Source organism: Grammomys surdaster, unplaced genomic scaffold, assembly GCF_004785775.1.
Source record: "Grammomys surdaster isolate TR1022 unplaced genomic scaffold, NIH_TR_1.0 202, whole genome shotgun sequence".
NCBI lineage: Eukaryota > Metazoa > Chordata > Mammalia > Rodentia > Muridae > Grammomys > Grammomys surdaster.
Window position 1 is genome coordinate 738,287 of NW_021604647.1, and position 20,438 is coordinate 758,724.

The following is a 20,438-nucleotide window of genomic DNA, read 5'->3' on the forward strand; positions in this document are numbered from 1 at the left end:
GCCAGCCTGGTCTACAGAGTGAGTTCCAGGACAGCCAGGGCTACACAAAGAAACCCTGTCTCGAAAAACAAAACAAAAACAAAAAAGGTAGATTTTTGCATTAAGAGAATCTATCAGAATCAAGAGCAGTCTTGTTGGAGGACAGTTTTGTGTGCACTGTATATTCAGATGCTGATTACTGTGCCCAGAGATCTGGTTTTAATCTGGACGTTGTTGGTACTGTCATGATTACTAAAGCACCTCCTATCTCAAGGATGTGTAAAAATTAATTCTCCCTCACCTCTGATTGGTTATAAAGAGAGTTAGGTGGGATTCCCGATCTCAGTACAGGGGTCCTAGGTGGAGAGTGGAGTGGATGAGGAACTGCCATGAGAACATGATGGAGCAGGAGCAGGAGCAGCCAGGGCAAGACTTAAGATGGCAGAGAACATGGCACGTCACTGAGTAGGTAGGCAGCATAGCCAGGTTAGCATAGATGAGAACTCTGCCAGCTATAGTGCATTATTTCAAGACAAAGGAGGGTGTAAAAAAAATCCATGTACTTTTACACAGCCCAAGATGGGTCTAAACAGCCTGAGACAAATAGGGAGGGGTGATTTGTTGAGACCTCTTTCTAGGTACATAAGACCACACCTGGACAAGAGCCCTCCTCATTTACCTTCTTGCCAGCACTGTTCCCTTCCTGTATCATCCCAAGGAACAGCTCAGAGGGAATAGAACATATCAGAAAGTAAAAAGACAGCAGCTTTGGCACATTACAACTCCAACTTGCCGAGATAACACACATCACCATCCGAGTCTAGCCTGGAGGTCCATATCCACCCTGGACCTATCTTGCCCACAGCCTGAATTTTCTAAGTTTCATTGTCACAGTTTACTCGTTTCAAAAAGACTCTTAAGTTCAATAAGTATGAAAAATATATGCCTCCCCCCTCCCCTGGTAACGAGCTCCTAAAAATTCTAGGGTATGAAGACCTGAAAGACCACCTACTATAGTGGTTAGCGCATATCTTCAAGGTTTTGTCCCTCCTCATGAGAAGGCGGATGGTCCCTTTCTCCTTATGCTTCAGAAGCTTGACATCTCCAGTGCCTCGCTCCTTCCATTCTGGGAGGTCATTCTCTGAAGCAAACCGGAACAGCTTTGCGCGCCTGTAAGAAAAGCCAGTAAGGAAACATCTAGACAGAGAGGGAAGTCATACCTGGACCAACTGCCACAAAGGAACACCTGTTCTTTGGACACTGAACATAAGGGTACTGTTGAACATCATGTCCTCCCCAAAAACCTTTTTCTAAGGCCTTTGGGCACCAAGAATTACTAAGCAAAATACAACCCAGGGGAGCACAATAGCCCAACAAATTCCAGGTTGTTTTTACTTCATTGCCAGAGATATTCATAGCAAAGGCTTTTCCCCAGAGACACATCTAAGGACACACATGGCCCACAGCAGGTAAAGAGGCTACAGAGGGCTGGGCAGCCTACACACACTACATGAGCCCAGGACACACATGGCCCACAGCAGGTAAAGAGGCTGCAGAGGGCTGGGCAGCCTACACACACTACATGAGCCCGGTAACTACATAACGCCTCAGGGATAGCCACAGGCCCAACAAGGACTTCCTGTCAGAAGGAACCTTTCATAGCCTCCAGGGTTCAGGCACCCAGTACTAGTCCAATACACCTGTCCCTTGGGCCAAGCCAGTACTCTTCCTCTGTAGCCTATATTTGCTCTTACAAAGCCTCTGTTCTCCTACAAATTCAGTCTTGTCCAGGGAGACTGTGTCACAAGATGCTGTCTCCAGAACTGAGGACACTGGGGTATTTTCAGCATCAAGTGGACAAAAATCAGACAGTACCACATAACTCAGGGAGATGCTACCCTCACCCATTGTTGTGGAACAGAGCTCTGGACCACCACCTTCTAGGTGGTACAAACGTGTACTATGGCTCTCCTTGGGGACCAGATGAACCTTTATCTAACATCTTAGTCGTACCTGAAAATTTGACATTAACAAATTCTCTCACCGGGCGGTGGTGGTGCACGCCTTTAATCCCAGCACTTGGGAGGCAGAGGCAGGCGGATTTCTGAGTTTGAGGCCAGCCTGGTCTACAGAGTGAGTTCCAGGACAGCCAGGGCTACACAGAGAAACCTTGTCTCGAAAAACCGGAAAAAAAAAAAACCCAAAAAACAAATTCTCTTGATTTTACATGATATACTGCCACATTAAGATGAGACAGAGGTCCACACCACTGCTAGCACTACACTCTCAGATCTCATACTTTCTAACCTGCAAACCATGAGCTGGAGTGATGGCTTTGCAGTTAAGACCACTGGCTGCTCAAGGTCTGGCAACTCACAACTGTCTGCTACTTTTTGTCCCAGGTCTGGCCTCCTTTAGCACATTGAATAGAGACAGACATCAATGCAGGCAAAACATCCACACGCACATAAAAATTAACAAGAGCCTCTATCTTTAAGGCTATACAATATTTAAGGATACACAGTTAAGGTAACAGAAAACAAAGCAGAAAAAAAGAAAAGCAAAGAAGACTCTGTGTTCAACAAAGAAAGGGAGCCCCCATCCCACAAAAGAGTGAGACTGTCTCACCATGTAGTCCTGGAACTTGGTTATGTAGACCAGATTGACCTACATCCAAAGAAATCTGCCTGCCTCTGCCTCCCAAGTGCTGAGATTAAAGGGGTGTGCCAACACACCCTGCTGGAAACACCCAGGTGACAGAACAGTGATGGAACGAACATAAGTCAGCAGAGTACCAAGCAAAGTTTTTGGTAGACAAGTGGTTGAATTTTCAATGTAAAGTCACCATACAACTCCAGGCACTTTCTTAAAATAGCCTTTATCAAGCTGGGTCCAAGCCATGAAATTCACAGAAATCAGTGTGCCCAGCCACCCTAGAATTCTTCTGTGTAGTTCCAGACAGAAATTATGCCAGAAAGTATCACTAAGGCTTATACCTGGAAGAGAAACAATACAGGGACAGAATTCCTAGCTTGGCTGGCCCCTCTAGACATTTAAGAGGAAAACATAAGTGGTCCAACTACGTTGTTGGGTATTACAAATTTTGAAATGCCCTGCAGAGACCAGCTCCCTGACCACTCTTTTCTGTCTCTCTGTCTCTCTGTCTCTCTCTCTCTCTCTCTCTCTCTCTCTCTCTCTCTCTCTCTCTCAGTCAGCCCATCTAAAGATACTTCCAGGACACCTTAGCAGACTTACATCTTAAAAAGTTCCTCTTCATCTTCCTCCAGCGTTTTAATTTCTTGCTCAGGAAGAGAAACTATTGGCTCAAACTGGGGGTCGTGGTTGGACTCATCTGCATTCTCTGTGGAAGTATCATGGTCCTCGTGACTGTCCTGTGTAGAGAGGGCAGAAGTGATGCTGCTGGCTCGTGGACTTGGTCCACAGTGGGCATCATCAATCACAAATAGCACCTGGAAAATGAAGACAGGACTCCTCCAAATTGGAATTTAAGCTTTTGGTCTTATTTTTCATGTCATCTAATTGTATTTACAACCAGCATCACAAAAGCCACAGGACAGGAGAACAAGACAATGGATTTTGACACTTCTCCTAAACACTCAGACATCAGTGGCTTACACACAGCCAAATCCTTGGCAATGTAGCTTGGGAAAAACTCCCTCTTCTGTAAAGTAAAATGATACCCTCCATAAAAAGAGGATGATAAACTCAAAAGAGCAACCGTAACAGCTTTTACTGAGGATTACCCAAGCACTTGTTAGTTTACTAAGATAAACTGCTATAGGAGAACTAGCATTTACAAGAATTTACAATCCCTCCAGCAATTTTACCAGAGTTTGAAAATTTAAGCTGAAAGAAGCTAAGAAAAACATGACAAATAAACTCTAAGATTCTGACCCAACTTGGGAGGATTACAAGGGCATGCATGTTTAAATCTGACAAGATCACGAGCTTTGATAATACAAAAAACAAACAAACAAACAAACAAACAAACAAAAAACCAAAACCCAGACTCACTACTTAACTCAACAGGATAAAGAAATAGAAACCTTTCGTTCGGTTTCTCAGCACTGCGGCTAAGCTGCGGCCGACACACGAGACACCAACAAAGCCGCCCCCGCCCAGAGTCCGCGCGTCTAATATCTGTACCCTGCGCTGGAACGCGAGCTTCCGCCACTGAAGGCGGAATGACCTAATGAATGAAGGGGTCTGGGGGCAATTGGAAGAAGGATGGCTGACGCTAATGGAAAGATCACAAGTGGGCCACGGCGAAGGAGATCGGCCGCCTCCAGGTCCCCAGGTAAAGCCGGGAGCCTAGTTTGGCCATGGCTGTTCTTCCGCAGACCACAAGGTCACGCGCCGCCCTGCAGCCCCCGAGACGAGTCTTGGCCAGCAGCTCCCAGTCCCGGACCCCAGAGCCCTCGAGCACCCCAGGCCCAGGCCCCTCGACAGGCCCCGAACCCGCAAGCCAGCGAGGGTTGGAGGCCGAGGCGCGGGCCGCCCACGTGGCCGCCCATAGCGGCCCTTGCCTCTCGGCCTGCCGGGCCCCACCCGGGGCCCACCATACCTTGGCGGCCGCCATGGGGGCGCGGCGACGGCGGCTCGACTAGCTCAGGCGTCGCTGGCTCGGCAGCCTCTGGGCGGGTAGTCGCAGCTCCTTTCCTCCGCGTCTGGCGCCGGCGTCTCCCGCCCGTCCGCTCTTCCCTCCGCCCCCCGACCCGAACCCTGACCTCTGACCCCAGCGGCGGGAAACGCGCAGTGATTCAAAACCAGTGCAGCTTTATTGGCTCTGACGGCGGACATTCATTGTCCGGCCCACCCCGCGCTTCCCGCCAAAACGCCCGCGGCGCATGCCCGGCCGCGCCTCAGCCGGGGGAGCGCGCTCTCCCGGCGACCCACGCGCGCACTTCCGTCTGCAAGCTGTGAGTGCCTTTGACGCTAGCTTGAGCGGCTGGTGGAAGGATCAGTCAGGACTCGGCGCGTGGCGGTGACGTCATCGGAAGCCAAGCCCTTAGAGAAATGAGACGCGGCTAGTGTGCGCTGGCCGACTAAAGGCTGGCAAAGTGTGTGTCCCTCGCCAGTTCTTGGGGAGCGGGCGGTGCATCCGCAAACCATAGCCCAGAGCTCTGAGCACCTGAGTTTTGAGTCCCTGTGTGGAGCTGCGGCATACCTGCACGGCGACGCACCTCGTATCTGAGCCCTTGTGTGAGAGGCCTAGCTGGTGGTCCTCGTGAGCACCTTGGTCCAGGCAACAGACGAGCCAGGCGATGAGTGAGAAGCTGGACACGGAAGTAAAGCAAAGGGAGACATGCAGGAGATGTGGACGGGGTGGGCGGAGGTGGGTTTGGGCAGCAGTCATTACTGTTGGATCAAAGACAGGAGGGGGGAGAACTGGGTCTTAAGAGTAAAAGCGGGTTTGGCCAGGGCTGCGTGTAGTGTGAAAAAAAAAAATGGAGATTTGTCAGCGGTTTGTGGAGCAAGCCAGAGGCAGTGGTCATACTAGTTACAGCCTTCAGCCTGGCCCATCTGTTTCCACGTAGGTTCCGGAGCACATGGAGGATGGCGGCCAGGACGCCAGTGCAGTACAGAGCTCTGCGGCCCCACTATGTCAAGAAGAAAAGAAAGAGGGGCCTGGGCCAGCTGCAGGGCCTGGAACTCAGCCTGGGCTCTACAGCTACATAAGGGATGACTTGTTCACCTCAGAGATCTTTAAACTGGAGCTTCAAAATGTACCTCGCCACGCCAGCTTCAGTGACGTCCGACGTTTTTTAGGCCGTTTTGGCTTACAGTCCCACAAAATCAAACTCTTTGGACAACCTCCATGTGCCTTTGTAACATTTCGCAGTGCTGCTGAACGAGACAAGGCCTTGCGAGTGCTGCATGGTGCTCTTTGGAAAGGCCGCCCACTCAGCGTACGCCTGGCCCGACCCAAGGCTGACCCCATGGCTAGGAAGAGGCGACAAGAAGGTGACAGTGAGCCACCAGCAACACAGATTTCCGATGTGGTGACCCCTCTTTGGACAGTGCCCTACACGGAGCAGCTGGAGCAGAAGCGACTGGAATGTGAGCGAGTGCTACAGAAACTGGCCAAGTGAGTGTGGCACTGAAGTCCCCAGCAGAGCTGGGTTTTGCTCTTGGCCTGGTCCATTAGCCTTGTAAACAATTCAGGATAAACACAGATGTCAATGGTTCTCAACCTGTGGTTCACCAGACTCACAGGGGTTGCCAAAGACCATCAGAAAACACATTTATATTATGATTCATAACATTAGCAAAATTACAACTACAAAGTAACAAAAAATGTTATGTTGGGGATCACAACATGATTACACCGTCCCACACACCATTAGGAAGGTTGAGACCCACTGGTCTAAAGTGGTCAACTAAGGAACCCATTAGTAAGGCCCATGATGACAGTGGAACAGTGAGATTGACAAATACAGACGCGGAACATGTTGAGTCCAACCATGATGTATTTCATCCTGCAGGGAGATTGGGAGCACTAACCGTGCCCTACTGCCCTGGCTGCTTCTGCAGAGACAACAGCACAATAAAGCTTGTTGCCCACTGGAGGGGGTCAAGCCATCACCCCAGCAGGTCAGACCGAGAAATCCCATTCTGTGTGGGGTGGGGGAGGCTGGCCTTGTTTTGTTATGCATATGCTCTTTGACATTTTTCTTGCTTTTCATTTCTTCCCAATGTTTGATAAACCAGAGGTAAAACCTTGTTCTGTCTGCCACTCCTTGGGCAAATCTGGGTCTTTTGTTCACTATGGTATTTCTTCCAGTGCTAGGTAATGACTCGTTACTACATTCTCTCCTACAGACTGAGTATCGTAATAAATGTGAATTTCTGGTCGGAGTTGGGGTAGATGGAGAGGACAACACTGTTGGCTGCCGGCTTGGCAAGTACAAGGGTGGCACGTGTGCTGTGGCAGCTCCCTTTGACACCGTGCACATTCCAGAAGCCACTAAGCAGGTGGTGAAGGCCTTCCAGGAATTCATCCGGTGGGGACCTTGCCTGGGGCCTGGGCTTCTGGGACAAGAGGATGTGGGGCCTGCACTGGCAGTCGTGGATGTGGGGTGAGGGGACAGGGTGCCAGGACAGACATGCACATACTGAGTACACTTGTGGTTTCTTCAGTTCCACACCATACTCCGCATATGACCCTGAGACATATACAGGCCACTGGAAGCAACTGACTGTTCGTACCAGCCGCCGAGGCCAGGCCATGGCCATTGCATACTTCCATCCCCAGGTCTCGGGTGGTGGTCCTGTTGGGGTGTGTCTGGTGTAGGCTGGCTTTTGCATAGACTGATGAGCATTTTATATCCTCTGCTACAGAAACTGAGCTCTGAGGACATGGCAGGACTAAAGGCCTCCTTGGTGTGCCACTTCATGGAGGGGCCAGGCAAGGCCAGTGGGGTGACCTCCCTCTACTTTGTGGAGGAAGGACAGAGGTGAGGAACCCAGGTGGGGGCAGGAGGGGCCAGACAGGCCAGTGACCTTTACAGATCTGCTTCCTCTTGTATAGAAAGACTCCCAGCCAGGAAGGCCTGCCCCTGGAGCATATGGCTGGTGACCAGTGCATCCAGGAAGACCTGCTAGGGCTGACCTTCCGCATTTCCCCTCATGCATTCTTCCAGGTAGTGTACCCCTTGTGAACATAAAGACGAGGGAGGGAAGCCAATAACTAGCCTTGAAGAGAGATTTATAGAGAGCATTCAGGTAATGGGGGCCCCAGAATAAGGTACAGGGCAGGAAAGGGATATTTACTACTGATGAGCCCCTTTGCAGTTAGCTCCAATGATAGGTGTGGCCGTGTTGCTTCTGCGGAACCCAGAACAGGATCATCTGCTTTCATTGTTGTAAAAACCCTATGGAGATTGGGGGGTTGGGAAGAGTACAAGGTATGCAGTTACTCTCAGTTGCCCCAGGGGAAGTTGTGAAGTGGGGGGGGGGAACTTCCCACTGATGGGAGTCTCTGTTGTAAGGATTTGGTTAAGGGACTGGGTGAGGTCACTGGTATGTAGAAAGAATGGGACCTAGGCAACATGGGATGCTAGCCTACCTTGGAGTATACTATGGTTAACTAATTTCCAGGTAAACACACCTGCAGCTGAGGTGCTCTACACAGTCATTCAGGAATGGGCGCAGCTAGACGGGGGCAGTACAGTGCTGGACGTGTGCTGTGGCACTGGTACCATAGGCCTGGCCCTGGCCCCGGTAAGCTTTCTAGACTAAGTAATAACATCGCCCTACTCTGTTATCATGAACCTGAGACTTGAGTCTACTGCCCTGACCCTGACAAAGCCCAGTTGTGCTGTGTCTTCCTTTCCCAAGCAACCAGGGCAATGGGGCTTATCCATGTTTCCATTTCAGAAGGTGAAGAGAGTAGTTGGGATTGAACTGTGCCAGGAGGCTGTGGAGGATGCCCGTATGAATGCCCTCACCAATGGTGAGAACCTTTGCATTACATAGCAGTCGGTGGTCTGGAACAACAGTAACCTCTACTGTATAATTACTGTCTTACAATGTCTTGAGATATTGAGACTCTTCTGAGGAATGGGGTGCTGAGGGATCTGTAAATCTGGCTCGAGAAAGAAGTTATTTTGGCTCAGCCTGCTAGGCCTTCCCAATGGTGGGCCCACAGTCCACTGACTATGATTATCCCTAGAGCTGAGCAACGTTGAGTTCCACTGTGGCAGGGCTGAGGATCTGGTACCAGGCTTGGTGAGCAGACTGTCTTCCCAGCAACTTCTAGCTGTTCTGGACCCACCACGAGCTGGCCTACGTGAGTGGCTTCCATTTAAGGGGAGGCAGTACCAAAAGCTTAAAAAACTCCACCTACGTTGGGCAATCAACCACTAGCTCCTGTCTGACTTGCTAGATTCTAAGGTGATTCTGGCCATCCGGAAAGCTGAGAACATCAAGCGGCTCCTGTATGTTTCCTGCAACCCCAGGGCAGCCATGAGCAACTTTGTGGAGTAAGTGTGTGGGGCAGAGCACCTGCTTGCTACCTAGAAGAATTTCTGTGGGGCTAATTTCTGGGTACCTCTCTCCTACCAGTCTCTGCAGGGCCCCATCTAACCGAGTAAAAGGCATCCCATTCTATCCAGTCAAGGCTGTGGCAGTGGACCTGTTCCCACAGACTCCACACTGTGAGATGCTTATCCTGTTTGAGAGGATGCAACAACACCCCAATGGCATAGGAGCCCTGGAGAATCAAGACCTTCAAACCCCAAGAAATCTTTCTGATATCACTCCACAGGAAACAGAGACTTCTCTCTCATCCTAGGGGAAGTACAGAACAGTAAGCAGAAGATGACAAAGCAGTGGTGGGGCTTGCCTACCTAGCTGGTTCAAAGAGCAAACACCTGTGTTCTAATGATGGGATAGCCAGATTCTAGAATAAATATTTGCTGAATTTACTGACATTTTTGTGGTGAGGCAGAGCCTTAACTCACTCCTACTTGCCACCCATTAAGGTACACGCCTTGGACAGTCCTTTCTTGAAGGGTATGACCTTGAACTCATAGCTTTCATGTCCACTTTCCCCAATACTAGTACTATGTGCTTGTTTTTAGACGGCATCTCTATGTAGACCAGGCTAGCCTCACAGATGTGCTTGCTTATGACTCACTCCAAGGCTAAAGTGTGCTGAATGCCAAGGCTTGCTATGTTTTAGGACCAAGTATTCCAGGGGGGCACTGAGGATGGCTGAACACAAACCTAGGCTGAGTTCATATTGAGTTAGGTGTATCCGCTAAGACACTTAAGAACACAATTGATAGTCCTGGCCAGCTGAAGATCCATAAAATATCCAGCACTCCCATCAGAAGAAAGAAACCAGCCATTCCCTTTTGGACAGTTTTATGTGTTCAGACCATCAGGGTACACCCTACAGCCTTGGCCAACTCACAGAAACAGCATTAGCACAGGCTCCCCCCTTGCAGCATGACTTTACATGTAAGACACACCCACCTGTAAGAGACAGGAAGGGCATAAGAGACCAGGAATGTGTAGCAGCACCTGTAGTTGACAGTGCCTGGGTCTGGGTCGGTGAGGCTGCAGAGATACCAACATTACCATATGCTTTTTCAATGTCAAGTCTGTTTTAAGGGCAATGGTTAGTCAAAAGACTGAACACATTGAATGGGAGGCAGAAAACAATCAAGTGCCCAAGTCTATCAACTTAATTGAGGGTTCTTTTTGCCAAGATTAACACAGACATTAACTGCTGTCACACATGATTAGGGAGGAGGAAGATGCTGTTGGGAGGCACACAGTTGCTGTTCTGACAGAACATGCCACCCATGTATCTTCAGGTACATGTGAGAGAGATACACTGAGACTGTAGAGTGTAGCCCCCCTGATGGTACTGGGCCAACATTTGACCAAGACTAGGACTCTGAATACACCTCTACTCAATACCCATTTACAGGGGTTATCCAATGAGTGCAGGTAGACAAAAACCACCTGAAATCAGGCCTGGCTGCACAGAGCAGCTACCCTTGAGATCAAGAGAAGCCATAACTACTTATGTATAATGTGCCAGCCAGCTTTGTCATTGATGGGTTACACTGAAAGCCCCTGTTGCCTATTCATACATGTCAATCTGTTGAAATGCATGATTCTAAATCTTTCATTCTTACTGTAAAAGTTTCTTTCCAAATTTTAAAACATCATAAAAGCTTTAAAAATTGATGAACAGATGGGCTTGATTGTGCAAAAATCTCTGTAAAAAATTGTTGCTGGAGTTTATCGAAGGTAGAAGCTCCAGTATCCAGAAGACGGCTGTTAGGACATTAAGACTTTATAAGAAAAAGGGTCAACCAGACTAACACTCAATATCTTGACGGTTCAGTATCTTCACTGCAATCTCTGAAGAATATTTCTGGTGCTAAAATTTTATTTTAAGCCAAAATAGCCTGAAATATTCCTTTCTGTTATAACTTTTTCAGAAGAAAATGGGCAACACACAAAGCAGGTAATACTACAGGCCAGGATACCTGCACCTTCTGACCAAGTCTCAGTGGCTACACCAGAAAGAACCATAGCAAAGGAGCTACCTGGCATCATAGGCCAGCCAAAGCTATAAAACCTGGTCATCTCATCTATCAACAAAGTGTTACTTCTTGTCAGTGCATATAGTGTACTAAAGTTAATGAAAACTTTCATAAAAACAGTCTGCAGCAGATACAAGCAGGATCTACAGCTGTTTATCAGCTTCCACTTGTGCAGTTAACTTATAACTGATCCTTAAGTATATCCAGTCACATTGAGAGCAGCTTGTCCAGAACTGCTTCTTTGCATGTGTACTGTGTGGTCACAGCTGTCCCCATGTGCCAGAGCCAGAGCCCAGACACTGCCACAGGGAAGGAACTTAGGTTGGCGGCCTGGTGCTGCAGAGTGATGATGTGTGGCTGACGGTCTCCTGGGTAGCACTGCTGGCCCACGCTGCCTACCTCATACATCCACTGTGCACAAGGGCTCACCACCAGGCTGGGCAGATGCTACAATTGACATCTTGGGTTTCTTCCGAGTTTCCTCCTGGAAGAACAGAGGTCAATGATGCAAAAATTGGGCCAAGCAAAGAGGTTCACAAGGGTGAAAAGGTGGAAGCCCCTGAATTGCAAGAGCACAAATGCTTGTGATACCTGGCTAGGAGGGAAGGTAGAGGGAGCTGGCCAGATTGGGCCAGGCCTGGAGGGTCTCCTCAGAATGCCAGGGTAGACTCCCATGTGCTGCAGCTTCCCTGGCAATCTAGAGACACCCAGAATGGAAGAATTTGCAACAAACTGGGTTCCAGCCTGCCAGGGTGTCATCCTAGCCTTGCTTGCTTGCCCAAAAGCCCAGTGAATTTCCCCACAAATAGAAGTATGTGTTTTGGGCTTATTGCTTTGATCCCCACAACTAATCTAACAAGAGTCAAGCTAGAAAGTCCTGCTTATTCTAGTAGACAAGGCCCACCCCTACCTGAGAGCAGTAGAAAGGGAACAGGCAAACAGACACTTGGTCCTCAGAGTCCGTGTTTATACCTGGGCCATGCCACCAGAGCTGGAAAGGCTCCCAACTCAGAAGGCCTAAAGGTATGAGTGATTACAAGATATTGCCTGAGGCCAGGAAACAATGTCAATAATACAGCCCACTTGGAATAAGGTACCTATGGCAGTTTTAGGAAGTTTCACCAAGACTAAGTTCTAACAAGACTTATGTTTTTGAGTTATCAAACAAGGCCAGTGTACAATCCTTTCTCTCAAATACTTGACTCCAAATTGGAACCGTTAGCCACTAAAAGGCTGGTCTGTCTGCTCTCTAACTCAACTAAAATGAATTTGTTTTAGGAAAGCAGAACTGATAGAACTTAAAGAAAAGCCAACCTCATCTGGAAGAAGGGTTAAGCATCTCCAGAGTCAGGGGTCAGAAATAGGCTCCTAAGATCTAACTATAAGTAAGGTGCTAACCCAGCAATTCTGATGGGTCAGAAACTATGATATGTTAAGAGAGAATACAGGGGTAGATGGTGAGTTTCGAGAGTAGGGAGGCAGGTGGCCTGGGGAAGGGGTGAGGAAGGGAGATAATCACCCGCTCTGCAGCCAGTCTCTTCATCTCTTCTTGTAGCTTGCTCAGGATGTGAAGATTGGGCCTGTTCTTCTTGGCATACTGTTGTAGCTCTATCACACTCTTGTCAGAGGTCTCCTAGGGACCCAAAGCCTGCTCTCAGAACTGCCAAGTAGCAGTATGCTCAAGTAGCAGTATCCACCCAAATCAGGAGTGTAAGGACTTGGTGAGGCACAAGTGCACACCAGTGGCTTACCTGTGATAAAGCATTCGTTCCCTGAGCTCCCTGGTCTCTTCTGGACACTGTTCCATCCTCCATAATTAGACCTCTGTGTGTTTACTAGCTGAGTATAAAAGTCAAGCACTCACTATGCTAAGAACCCTTTGATGATTCCAACTGAGACATAACACAGCCAAATAGCCTGCTCAGTTGTTCTCTTTGGTACTCTTCCCTTCTTGGCTTGGAGGCCACAGCAAAGGATGCTCACTGAGTCTTAGAATGCCAGAACTCCTCAAACAAGGGCCATTCACTATCCAGTTGAAAGAAACCTCTGTCCATGGTTGCACCAATGTTCCCTCTCTGTCTTAGCCTCAGACTATGTACCTACACTTCAACTCATGAAAAATGCTTCTATTCAGGCTGAAGATGCAACTCAGTGGTACAGTCTTAGTTTAGCCTGTACAAAGCCCCAGGTATGATCCCCAGCAGTAGGAGGGAGAAGAATCAGAAAAAAAGAGAAGTAGCCTTATATTATTTGTTTTCCATGTGGCTCCTGGACTCCTGCCTTGAGCAAGGACAGGGCCAAGCCCCAAGTCTTGGGGAATCTGAAGGGGTGCTGAGTTGCTCTAGACTATTTGCTCAGCTCAAGGCAGGGTAGCTCAAGGGTCCACAGCACAGTCTTCAGGGTCTCCACCTATACTCCTTTAAGTGATGGGATCCTGATGATCCAGGTAGTTTCGGCATATATTAGCAGAAAATGTAAAAAAATGCTGGTGACGCAGCTGGGTTCCATTAGTACCTAACACCACTTCCCAATCTTCCCATACCCAGTTTGGAAACTGATTTAAATTCTGAGATCTGGGCAAAAACCTCAGAAACAAAACAGACAATACACATACTCTTTAAGCCACTGAGAATCAACTAAAGTCTTGAGGACTGCCAAAGGACTGGTTTGCGAAGCTTCACACAACTCAACACCAGATAGTGTTCACTGCCTACATCTACTGTCTGGTTTGTGACAGGCCTGATAGTCTAGGATTGCCCCCTAATGGTTCATACTTAACTGCCTGACAGACTCAATAGGAAAATGAGGCTCAGGTACTCCCACCCTTAGCTTGCACAATCACTGGCACAGCACATAGGCATAATTAAAAGTAGTGCTACCTAGCCTGACCTTGACAGCAAGCCCCAAGCCAAAGCAAGAAACAGGGAAGCAGAGCGATTGCCAGAAGACAGGACAGTCTGGTTACCTGCTTGACCATTTTGCTGCTCTCACGACCATACATGCGCAGTAAGGACCCCCAGTTCTTTACATGTGGGTGCAGCAGCTGAAGGATTTTCTGAGATGCTAATTGTTTCCCAACTCGCTTATTCTTACCTGTGAGGAGAAAATAGAGGTGAGAAGACAGTAGAACCTTCTCTGGGTACCTAGGGAGCCCATGCAGAAAATTCCACAAGAGGGTAGACAGTGCTTTGCTACTGTGCTGGACATCGTGACTCAGTTCTGAGTCCAGAGATCTTGACACAGGTACCAACCACCCTATTAAGCAGCTTTCAGGAGTTCCAAGTAAGGACTTGTGAGGAAGCTATTGGCTGCTCAGATTCACTCAGCCTTCTCACCAGCCTATTTCTGTGGGAACTTGAGTTTGTATGGTGCAGCAATAGCCATAGGTGATAGAAAACCTCTAGATCTGAATGTGAGCTTGCAATTTTCCAAGGTCATCTATGTATTATCTCCACATACATACAGACATATCACTAATCTTACTTGTAGTGGTTAGTGTTTTATTTTATGGTTTTATTTTTATTTTTTATTTTCTTTTATTTTTTATTTTTAAGGTCTCACTATGTTGTTCAAGCTAATGTTATACTCACACCCTCACATGATTCTCCTGCTGGATCTACACCATGTTTAACTTAATATTGACTTTTACTAAGCAACCATGTTAAATGTAAAAGCAGAGGAAGGTGGTGCCTAGAGACCAAATATAGGAGTGCAGATAGATGGATAGCCATCAGGAGGCACCCCAGTCAGCTCCTCAGGAAAGCAGTCCCTTTATCCCACCAGAGATAGGCTGATTAGAAGTAAGAGCAGCAACAATGGAACAGGAGGGAGAATGCAAGGAGGATGACCACCTATCTAGTTTCAGATGAAGGTGTGATGGCCAACACACAAAACTGGTGCTTAGAATGACTGGCAGAGCAGTAGTAGCAGCCCAGGCCAGACACCCTCATATTAGAAAATGCTAGCCATACCCCAGCAGTCCTCTGAAAACATGCCAGTCTATGAGGGAAGCAGGGGAGGAGAGAGATTCTTACACCACCCGCGCACTGTGTGTTTGCCGCATGCCATAACATATTCGCTCTTCTGGTTTTTCCCAGGAACCACTTCAAACTTGATAGATGTGTCACCCATTCCATGGTTTCTTTTAGGAGAAAACAAAGATGAGAAGACATTACTGGATGATGCTTATACATGGTGACTTCTGGAGAGGGTTACTATACAATCGAGTCCACTAATGGCTCTCCAAAGAAAACCCAAACCCCTCCCTAGATGTTCAGCAGACAATGGAAGGTTCTCCAAACACGAATTTCAGTTACCCAGGGCTCACCTATCAGCCAGAGCCAAAGGTCTCTTGTATACCCAGGCAAACAGATAATGATTCTCTCTACCTTGGGACAAACAGCCCAGTAAAGTTTTGGGATGCTCCAGAGGAGCATCCATGACCTGATTCTTAATAGAGATGCAGCTTACCCTACCTTTTAAGGCACTCATGGAGGATCTGATATGGAGACAACAGCCCAGCCTTGCTTGTCAGCTCGTAGACTCGTGAATCCTCAATACTGATGTGGTTAAAATACTAAATAAAACACAAAGCACGTGTTTGTCCATCTCAAACAGGCCCATACCTTTAAAGTTATGCCACAGATAATGAACTTTTTTGTTATCTCAATAAAACATGCCATACCCTAGATATCCCTGTTAGTTAATAGAACTATTTGGGAAGTATTAGGAAGTGTGGCCGTGTTGGAGAAGGTATGTTCTAGAGTGGACTTTAACAGTTTCAAGCCCATTCATAGTTAGATTCATTCTCTCTCTTCCTTCTCCCTCTCCCTGCCTCCTGCCTGTGAATGACATGTGAGCTCTTAGCTACTTCTTGAACACCATGCCTGCCTGCCACCACTTCTCTCATCATTATGGTTGTGGATTAACCTTCTGAAACTGTAAACCCTAATGAATTCTTCTCTAAGTTGCCTTGGTCATAGTGTTTTGTCAGAGCAATAGAAAAGTAACTAAGACATGTAGGGAGAGATATTTTGCACAGCAAGGCTCAGGTAGGCTAGGGATAGGAGGAACAGCCATGAAATGCATGTAACAAAGGATAAAGGCTCAAAATTGAATAGCTAACAGATCCTTGCCTGTACTCAGTGAACAGAAGATTGCCAAACAGCTCAGCTCACTCTATAGCACAGACAGCACAGTCATGCACTGATAAGTCTACCAGTTGATGGTGGATCACATATTCAAAGATAGTCCAATGGGATTTTATAGCCTAGCAACATTAGAGTCATCCTACTTTGTGTAAGTCCACTCTATCTGGTTTCCATAAGTAAATCATCTAGGCAATATACTTCTGTACCACAAGCTGGGTGACTTATAGCAACCACAGTGTATCCTCTCACAACTCTAAAAGGCAAGAAGTAACAATTCAAGGTAGTCAGCAAAGACTACACAGGAAGATCCAGCTTCTGATGGCCTAGCTCCTTTGGCTTATAAGAACAACAAGTCAATCTATACTTAGTATGTTTTCTTTGTTTCTCCCTCTCTGGAAAACCAGTCACAATTATTCAACCACATGTCAATAAATTATACCTATAACCTGGTCTCCAAAGTAAGGCCATATTCTGAGGTACTAAAGATTAGCCCCTCAATGGATCCTTTTCAGAGTCGTAATACAACCCAATCCAGAATATCCAGGAAATTTAAGAGCAAAGATCAACTTTTCAGTTGACAAACCAATAGGAACAAAGAGTTTGAAACAAACATGAAACAATGGGGCCCAGCAGGCAGAAGATCTGCTAGGAGGGGAAAGCCTCTCACCAGTTCAATAGGTACAATCTGCAGAGCCCCAGAGTGCAGACCTTGGGTCACATGAATAAACTAAATCAAGACCTCTCCAGAATGACATATGAACGGCTTTCCTTTGTGTTTGCACTGCTTCAGTGACAACAGTGTATAGAGGAAATTCTTACATGAAGAATCTAGCCAAGACTGGTAAGCATGAACTCCATCTGTCATGGTGGTTTGGTTATTGTCTTCAAACAGGAATCAAAAGATGCCTCTGCCCTCAAACGTGGGGAAGCCACCCTCCTTACCAGGAGTTAGACCCTGGAAGTAACTACAAGAACCAGTTAGGAAGCCAACTGATTAGCAACATGTGCCATGCTCAGCCTATATAACTCTGTTCTACCCAGTCATTAATACCTGACCATCAGGCCACAGCAGACGGCCAACTTATCCCCAACCCAAACTCTTTCCTGGAAGAACCTGACCATACTCACTGGAAAACATACACTCAGAAACACAAAGATGCCTGTGTCTGGTATAAAACTCTGGGCATACAGCCCACAGCAAGCATCTCTGTGGAATTTCTCTAAAGTGCATGGCAAACTGATCATTGGTATTCCGGAAAGACAGCCCGGGAGACCGGAGTACCCAAGGCCACAGATGACAAAGGCTGCTCATGGATAGCCCATGAACAACTACAATCTAAATTGGATGATGGTGTCACATGTCTTTAATCCCAGTACTGAGAGGCAGAAGCAGGCAGATCTCTGCGTGCAAGGTTAGTCTGTCTGGTCTACAGAGTGAGTTCCAGGACAGCTACAACTATACAGAGAGCTATACATTATCTCAATGCCCTGCCTCCCCCCATCTAAAAAACAAAACACTCACCCCACAAAACCAAAAGAATTTACAATCTAGATACTGAGGAATAGCATCTTGAAAATCAGACTTCTGAAACAGCCTTCAGCAATATTCACTCAAGCCAGCCAAATTTGTGGTTTATAAACTATCCCACTAAGAAAACTTAAGTCCAGATGATTTCATTGATAACGACCACTCCACATTTTAAGGAAGAAAAATATCAATTCTATACAAACTCAAAGAGAATACTTCATAGCTTAGCCTACGATGCTACCTGTACCATATTAACACTAGGAGAAAGTACAAACCCAAACTAATCAAAACCTACACAACAGTAACCCTTACAAACACAGATGGGAAAATTATATAGAGTATCATAATGGTGTGTGCCTAATTGCCCATCATTCAGGAGAATAAGGCAGGAGAATCCTGAATTCAATGCCAGCCTGGGCTATGTACCTAGACCCTGTCAAAAATAACACACTGATCTTGGCAGAACACACCTTTAATTCCAGCACTCAGAGAGTAGACTTCCATGAATTCAAGGCCAGCCTCTGTCTACAGAGCAAATTCAAGGCCAGCCTGACAGAAATAAAACAGCATTTCAGGTTAGAAATGATCAACAGGGCAGAGGAGATATTTTCAACCAAATAAAGAATTACTATGAGAACCCCACAGACAACATCACACTCAGTAGTAAGAATTGGATGCTACCTTTTGAGATGAAGAACAAAAGTACCTTTATTATCACCATTAAGACATCCAGACCGGTAAGATAAAAGACTACAATTAATCCTATACACAGATGAATTACTTTTCTGTTGCTGTGTTAAAACACAATGACCAAAAGCAACTTATAGAACAAAGAATTTATTGGGGCTTACAATTCCAGAGGGGTAAGAGTTTATCATGACTGGGGGACATGGTAGTAAGTGGCAAGAATGGTGGCAGGAACAGGAAAGCTAAAAGATCGTATCTCAAACACAAACACGAAGCAGAGAAAGTAGACTGGAAGCAGGCAAGGCTATGAACTCAAACTCTCTCCAAACCCTACCACCAACTGAGGACTAAATATCTGAGCCTATGGGGGACACTTCTTATTAAACACCACAAAAGATGATCCAAAAAACTTATATTAAAAACAATGAGAATGCATGAATTCAGCGAAGTGGAAAGATACAAATCAATTCACAAACAGTAAGTTGTATTTATATGCTAGCAGCAAAATAAAACCAAAGGATTACTCCTTTGACCTTATCACTGTAGGTAGCCCCCAAACCCCCAAACACACAGTATACAATCACATAGACACGAACGTGTAAATTACTATAATAAAAATAGGTACTAGAGAGATATAGCTCAGCACTTAAGAGAGCAGTGGCAAAGTACATGCCTGGTTGGTACAAGGCCATGGGTTCAATCCCTGGCATCACAAAATAAACTTAATCAATCAATCAACCAATCAATCAGGCAGTTTAAAGGCAGTTGGGGATACTAAACAGGAATAAAGGGAATAAAGGATCATTCTGCAACCATCCTCTTTGCAGGCACCATGTCAGCTTCCTCTGAGGCAAATATGGTAATGACCAATGGTCAGTAATAAGGCGGTCTTGAAATAGCTCAGTGGATAAAGGTACTTACTACCAAGTTTGAAAACCTGAATTCAATTCTTGGAATCTATATATAATGGTCCTCTGAACTCTACATCTGTGCAGTGGCATGCATATGCCCACACAATACACACATCACACACATCACACACACACACACACACACACACACACACACACACACGGCTGGAGAGATGACTCAGCAGTTAAGAGTGCTTACAGCTCTTCTAGCTTTCCCAGCATCCATGTTGGGTGGCTTAGAGCTGCCTGTGACTCCACCTCCAGGGGTTCTGGCCTCCCTGTGTTCTTGCACTCACATGGCAAACACACATACAAATAAAATCCATCTTTAAAAAAAAAATAAAATAAATGAATATAAAAAATGTGTTTTCGGGGTCTGGAGAGATGGTTCAGCGGTTAAGAGCACTGACTGCTCTTCCAGAGGTCCTGAGTTCAAATCCCAGCAACCACATGATGGCTCACAACCATCCGTAATGAGATTGGATGCCCTCTTTTGGTGTGTCTGAAGACAGCTACAGTATATTCGTAAATAAAATAAATAAATAAATCTTTAAAAAAAAATGTGTTTTCCTGTTTTGTTTTACATTTAAAATGAGACTAGTTTTAAGAGACCATCTCCAAGCTGCCAATAAATCATTTTTAAGAGCTGGTCTTCTATTATTAGAGCATAAATATACCAGCACAGGTATTTCAGTGACAAAGATCCATAGCTGTTTATAACAAACTGCAGGTTAAAGACAAACCAGTATCAGGATTTTAAACTGGCCCAAAGGAAGTGCTAGCAAGATACCTCAGTAGTAAAGGTGCTTTGCCACATAAACCTAGTTATCCCTGGAACCAAAGTAGAGTTATGAGGGAACGAACTTCATGAAATTGTCCTCTGGCCTCCAAATGCACATGTACACACAACATGAGCATAAGCCTAAACGCATGCACACGCATGCACGCGTGCACACACACACACACACACACTAATAAATTAAAAGATCTAGAAAGTAAACTGTAAACTGATAGTCATTCATATCCTATCTTTGATACATACTGAATTTAGAGAGAGAGAGAGAGAGAGAGAGAGAGAGAGAGAGAGAGAGAGAGA

At 46.4% G+C, this 20,438-nt stretch overlaps 3 protein-coding genes across 7 annotated transcripts in view; 1 reads left to right on the forward strand and 2 right to left on the reverse strand.

Annotated features, from left to right (window-relative positions):
• Positions 1-4,802, reverse strand: part of Ranbp1 (RAN binding protein 1) — a 9,546-nt gene extending 4,744 nt beyond the window's left edge. Inside the window, exons 1-3 of the mRNA XM_028770543.1 lie at positions 4,565-4,802; positions 3,235-3,371; positions 992-1,149 (exon numbers count right to left, since the gene is read on the reverse strand). Of these exons, the coding sequence (XP_028626376.1) occupies positions 992-1,149; positions 3,235-3,371; positions 4,565-4,579 (310 nt within the window). The 5' untranslated portion in view covers positions 4,580-4,802. The remainder of the gene's footprint in view (positions 1-991; positions 1,150-3,234; positions 3,372-4,564) is intronic.
• A 207-nt stretch (positions 4,803-5,009) lies between these two features.
• Positions 5,010-9,434, forward strand: Trmt2a (tRNA methyltransferase 2 homolog A). 3 transcript variants are annotated; one of them, XM_028770540.1, is made up of 12 exons: positions 5,010-5,335; positions 5,538-6,088; positions 6,486-6,594; positions 6,823-7,004; positions 7,141-7,255; positions 7,342-7,457; positions 7,532-7,643; positions 8,101-8,223; positions 8,380-8,455; positions 8,675-8,791; positions 8,888-8,984; positions 9,067-9,434. In XM_028770540.1, exons 1-12 carry the CDS (start codon positions 5,306-5,308, stop codon positions 9,293-9,295), a joined length of 1,857 nt encoding a protein of 618 aa, XP_028626373.1. In that variant the 5' UTR covers positions 5,010-5,305; the 3' UTR covers positions 9,296-9,434. The 3 variants fall into 3 exon arrangements, with proteins under 3 accessions (XP_028626373.1, XP_028626375.1, XP_028626374.1); XM_028770542.1 differs by having other exon boundaries at positions 5,010-5,293; XM_028770541.1 differs by having other exon boundaries at positions 5,010-5,288.
• Positions 9,435-9,853: 419 nt separating this feature from the next.
• The window catches only part of Dgcr8 (DGCR8 microprocessor complex subunit), a 30,579-nt gene continuing 19,994 nt past the window's right edge, over positions 9,854-20,438 (reverse strand). For 2 of the 3 annotated variants that reach the window (XM_028770538.1, XM_028770539.1), the window contains 5 exons: positions 15,542-15,642; positions 15,101-15,207; positions 14,032-14,159; positions 12,586-12,699; positions 9,854-11,550 (listed from right to left, as the gene is read on the reverse strand). In XM_028770538.1, the coding sequence (XP_028626371.1) occupies positions 11,467-11,550; positions 12,586-12,699; positions 14,032-14,159; positions 15,101-15,207; positions 15,542-15,642 (534 nt within the window). In that variant the 3' untranslated portion in view covers positions 9,854-11,466. Of the gene's footprint in view, positions 11,551-11,879; positions 12,700-14,031; positions 14,160-15,100; positions 15,208-15,541; positions 15,643-20,438 lie in introns of those variants that run through there. The other variant, XM_028770537.1, reaches the window with a different exon arrangement.

Bases quoted from the DNA above. Each gene is read 5' to 3' on its own strand.
- Trmt2a (XM_028770540.1), top strand. From the start codon at position 5,306: ATGCAGGAGATGTGGACGGGGTGGGCGGAG. The intron at 8,224-8,379 runs GTAAGCTTTCTA...TTTCCATTTCAG, and splicing joins TAGGCCTGGCCCTGGCCCCG to AAGGTGAAGAGAGTAGTTGG. The intron at 8,792-8,887 runs GTGAGTGGCTTC...CTGACTTGCTAG, and splicing joins CCCACCACGAGCTGGCCTAC to ATTCTAAGGTGATTCTGGCC.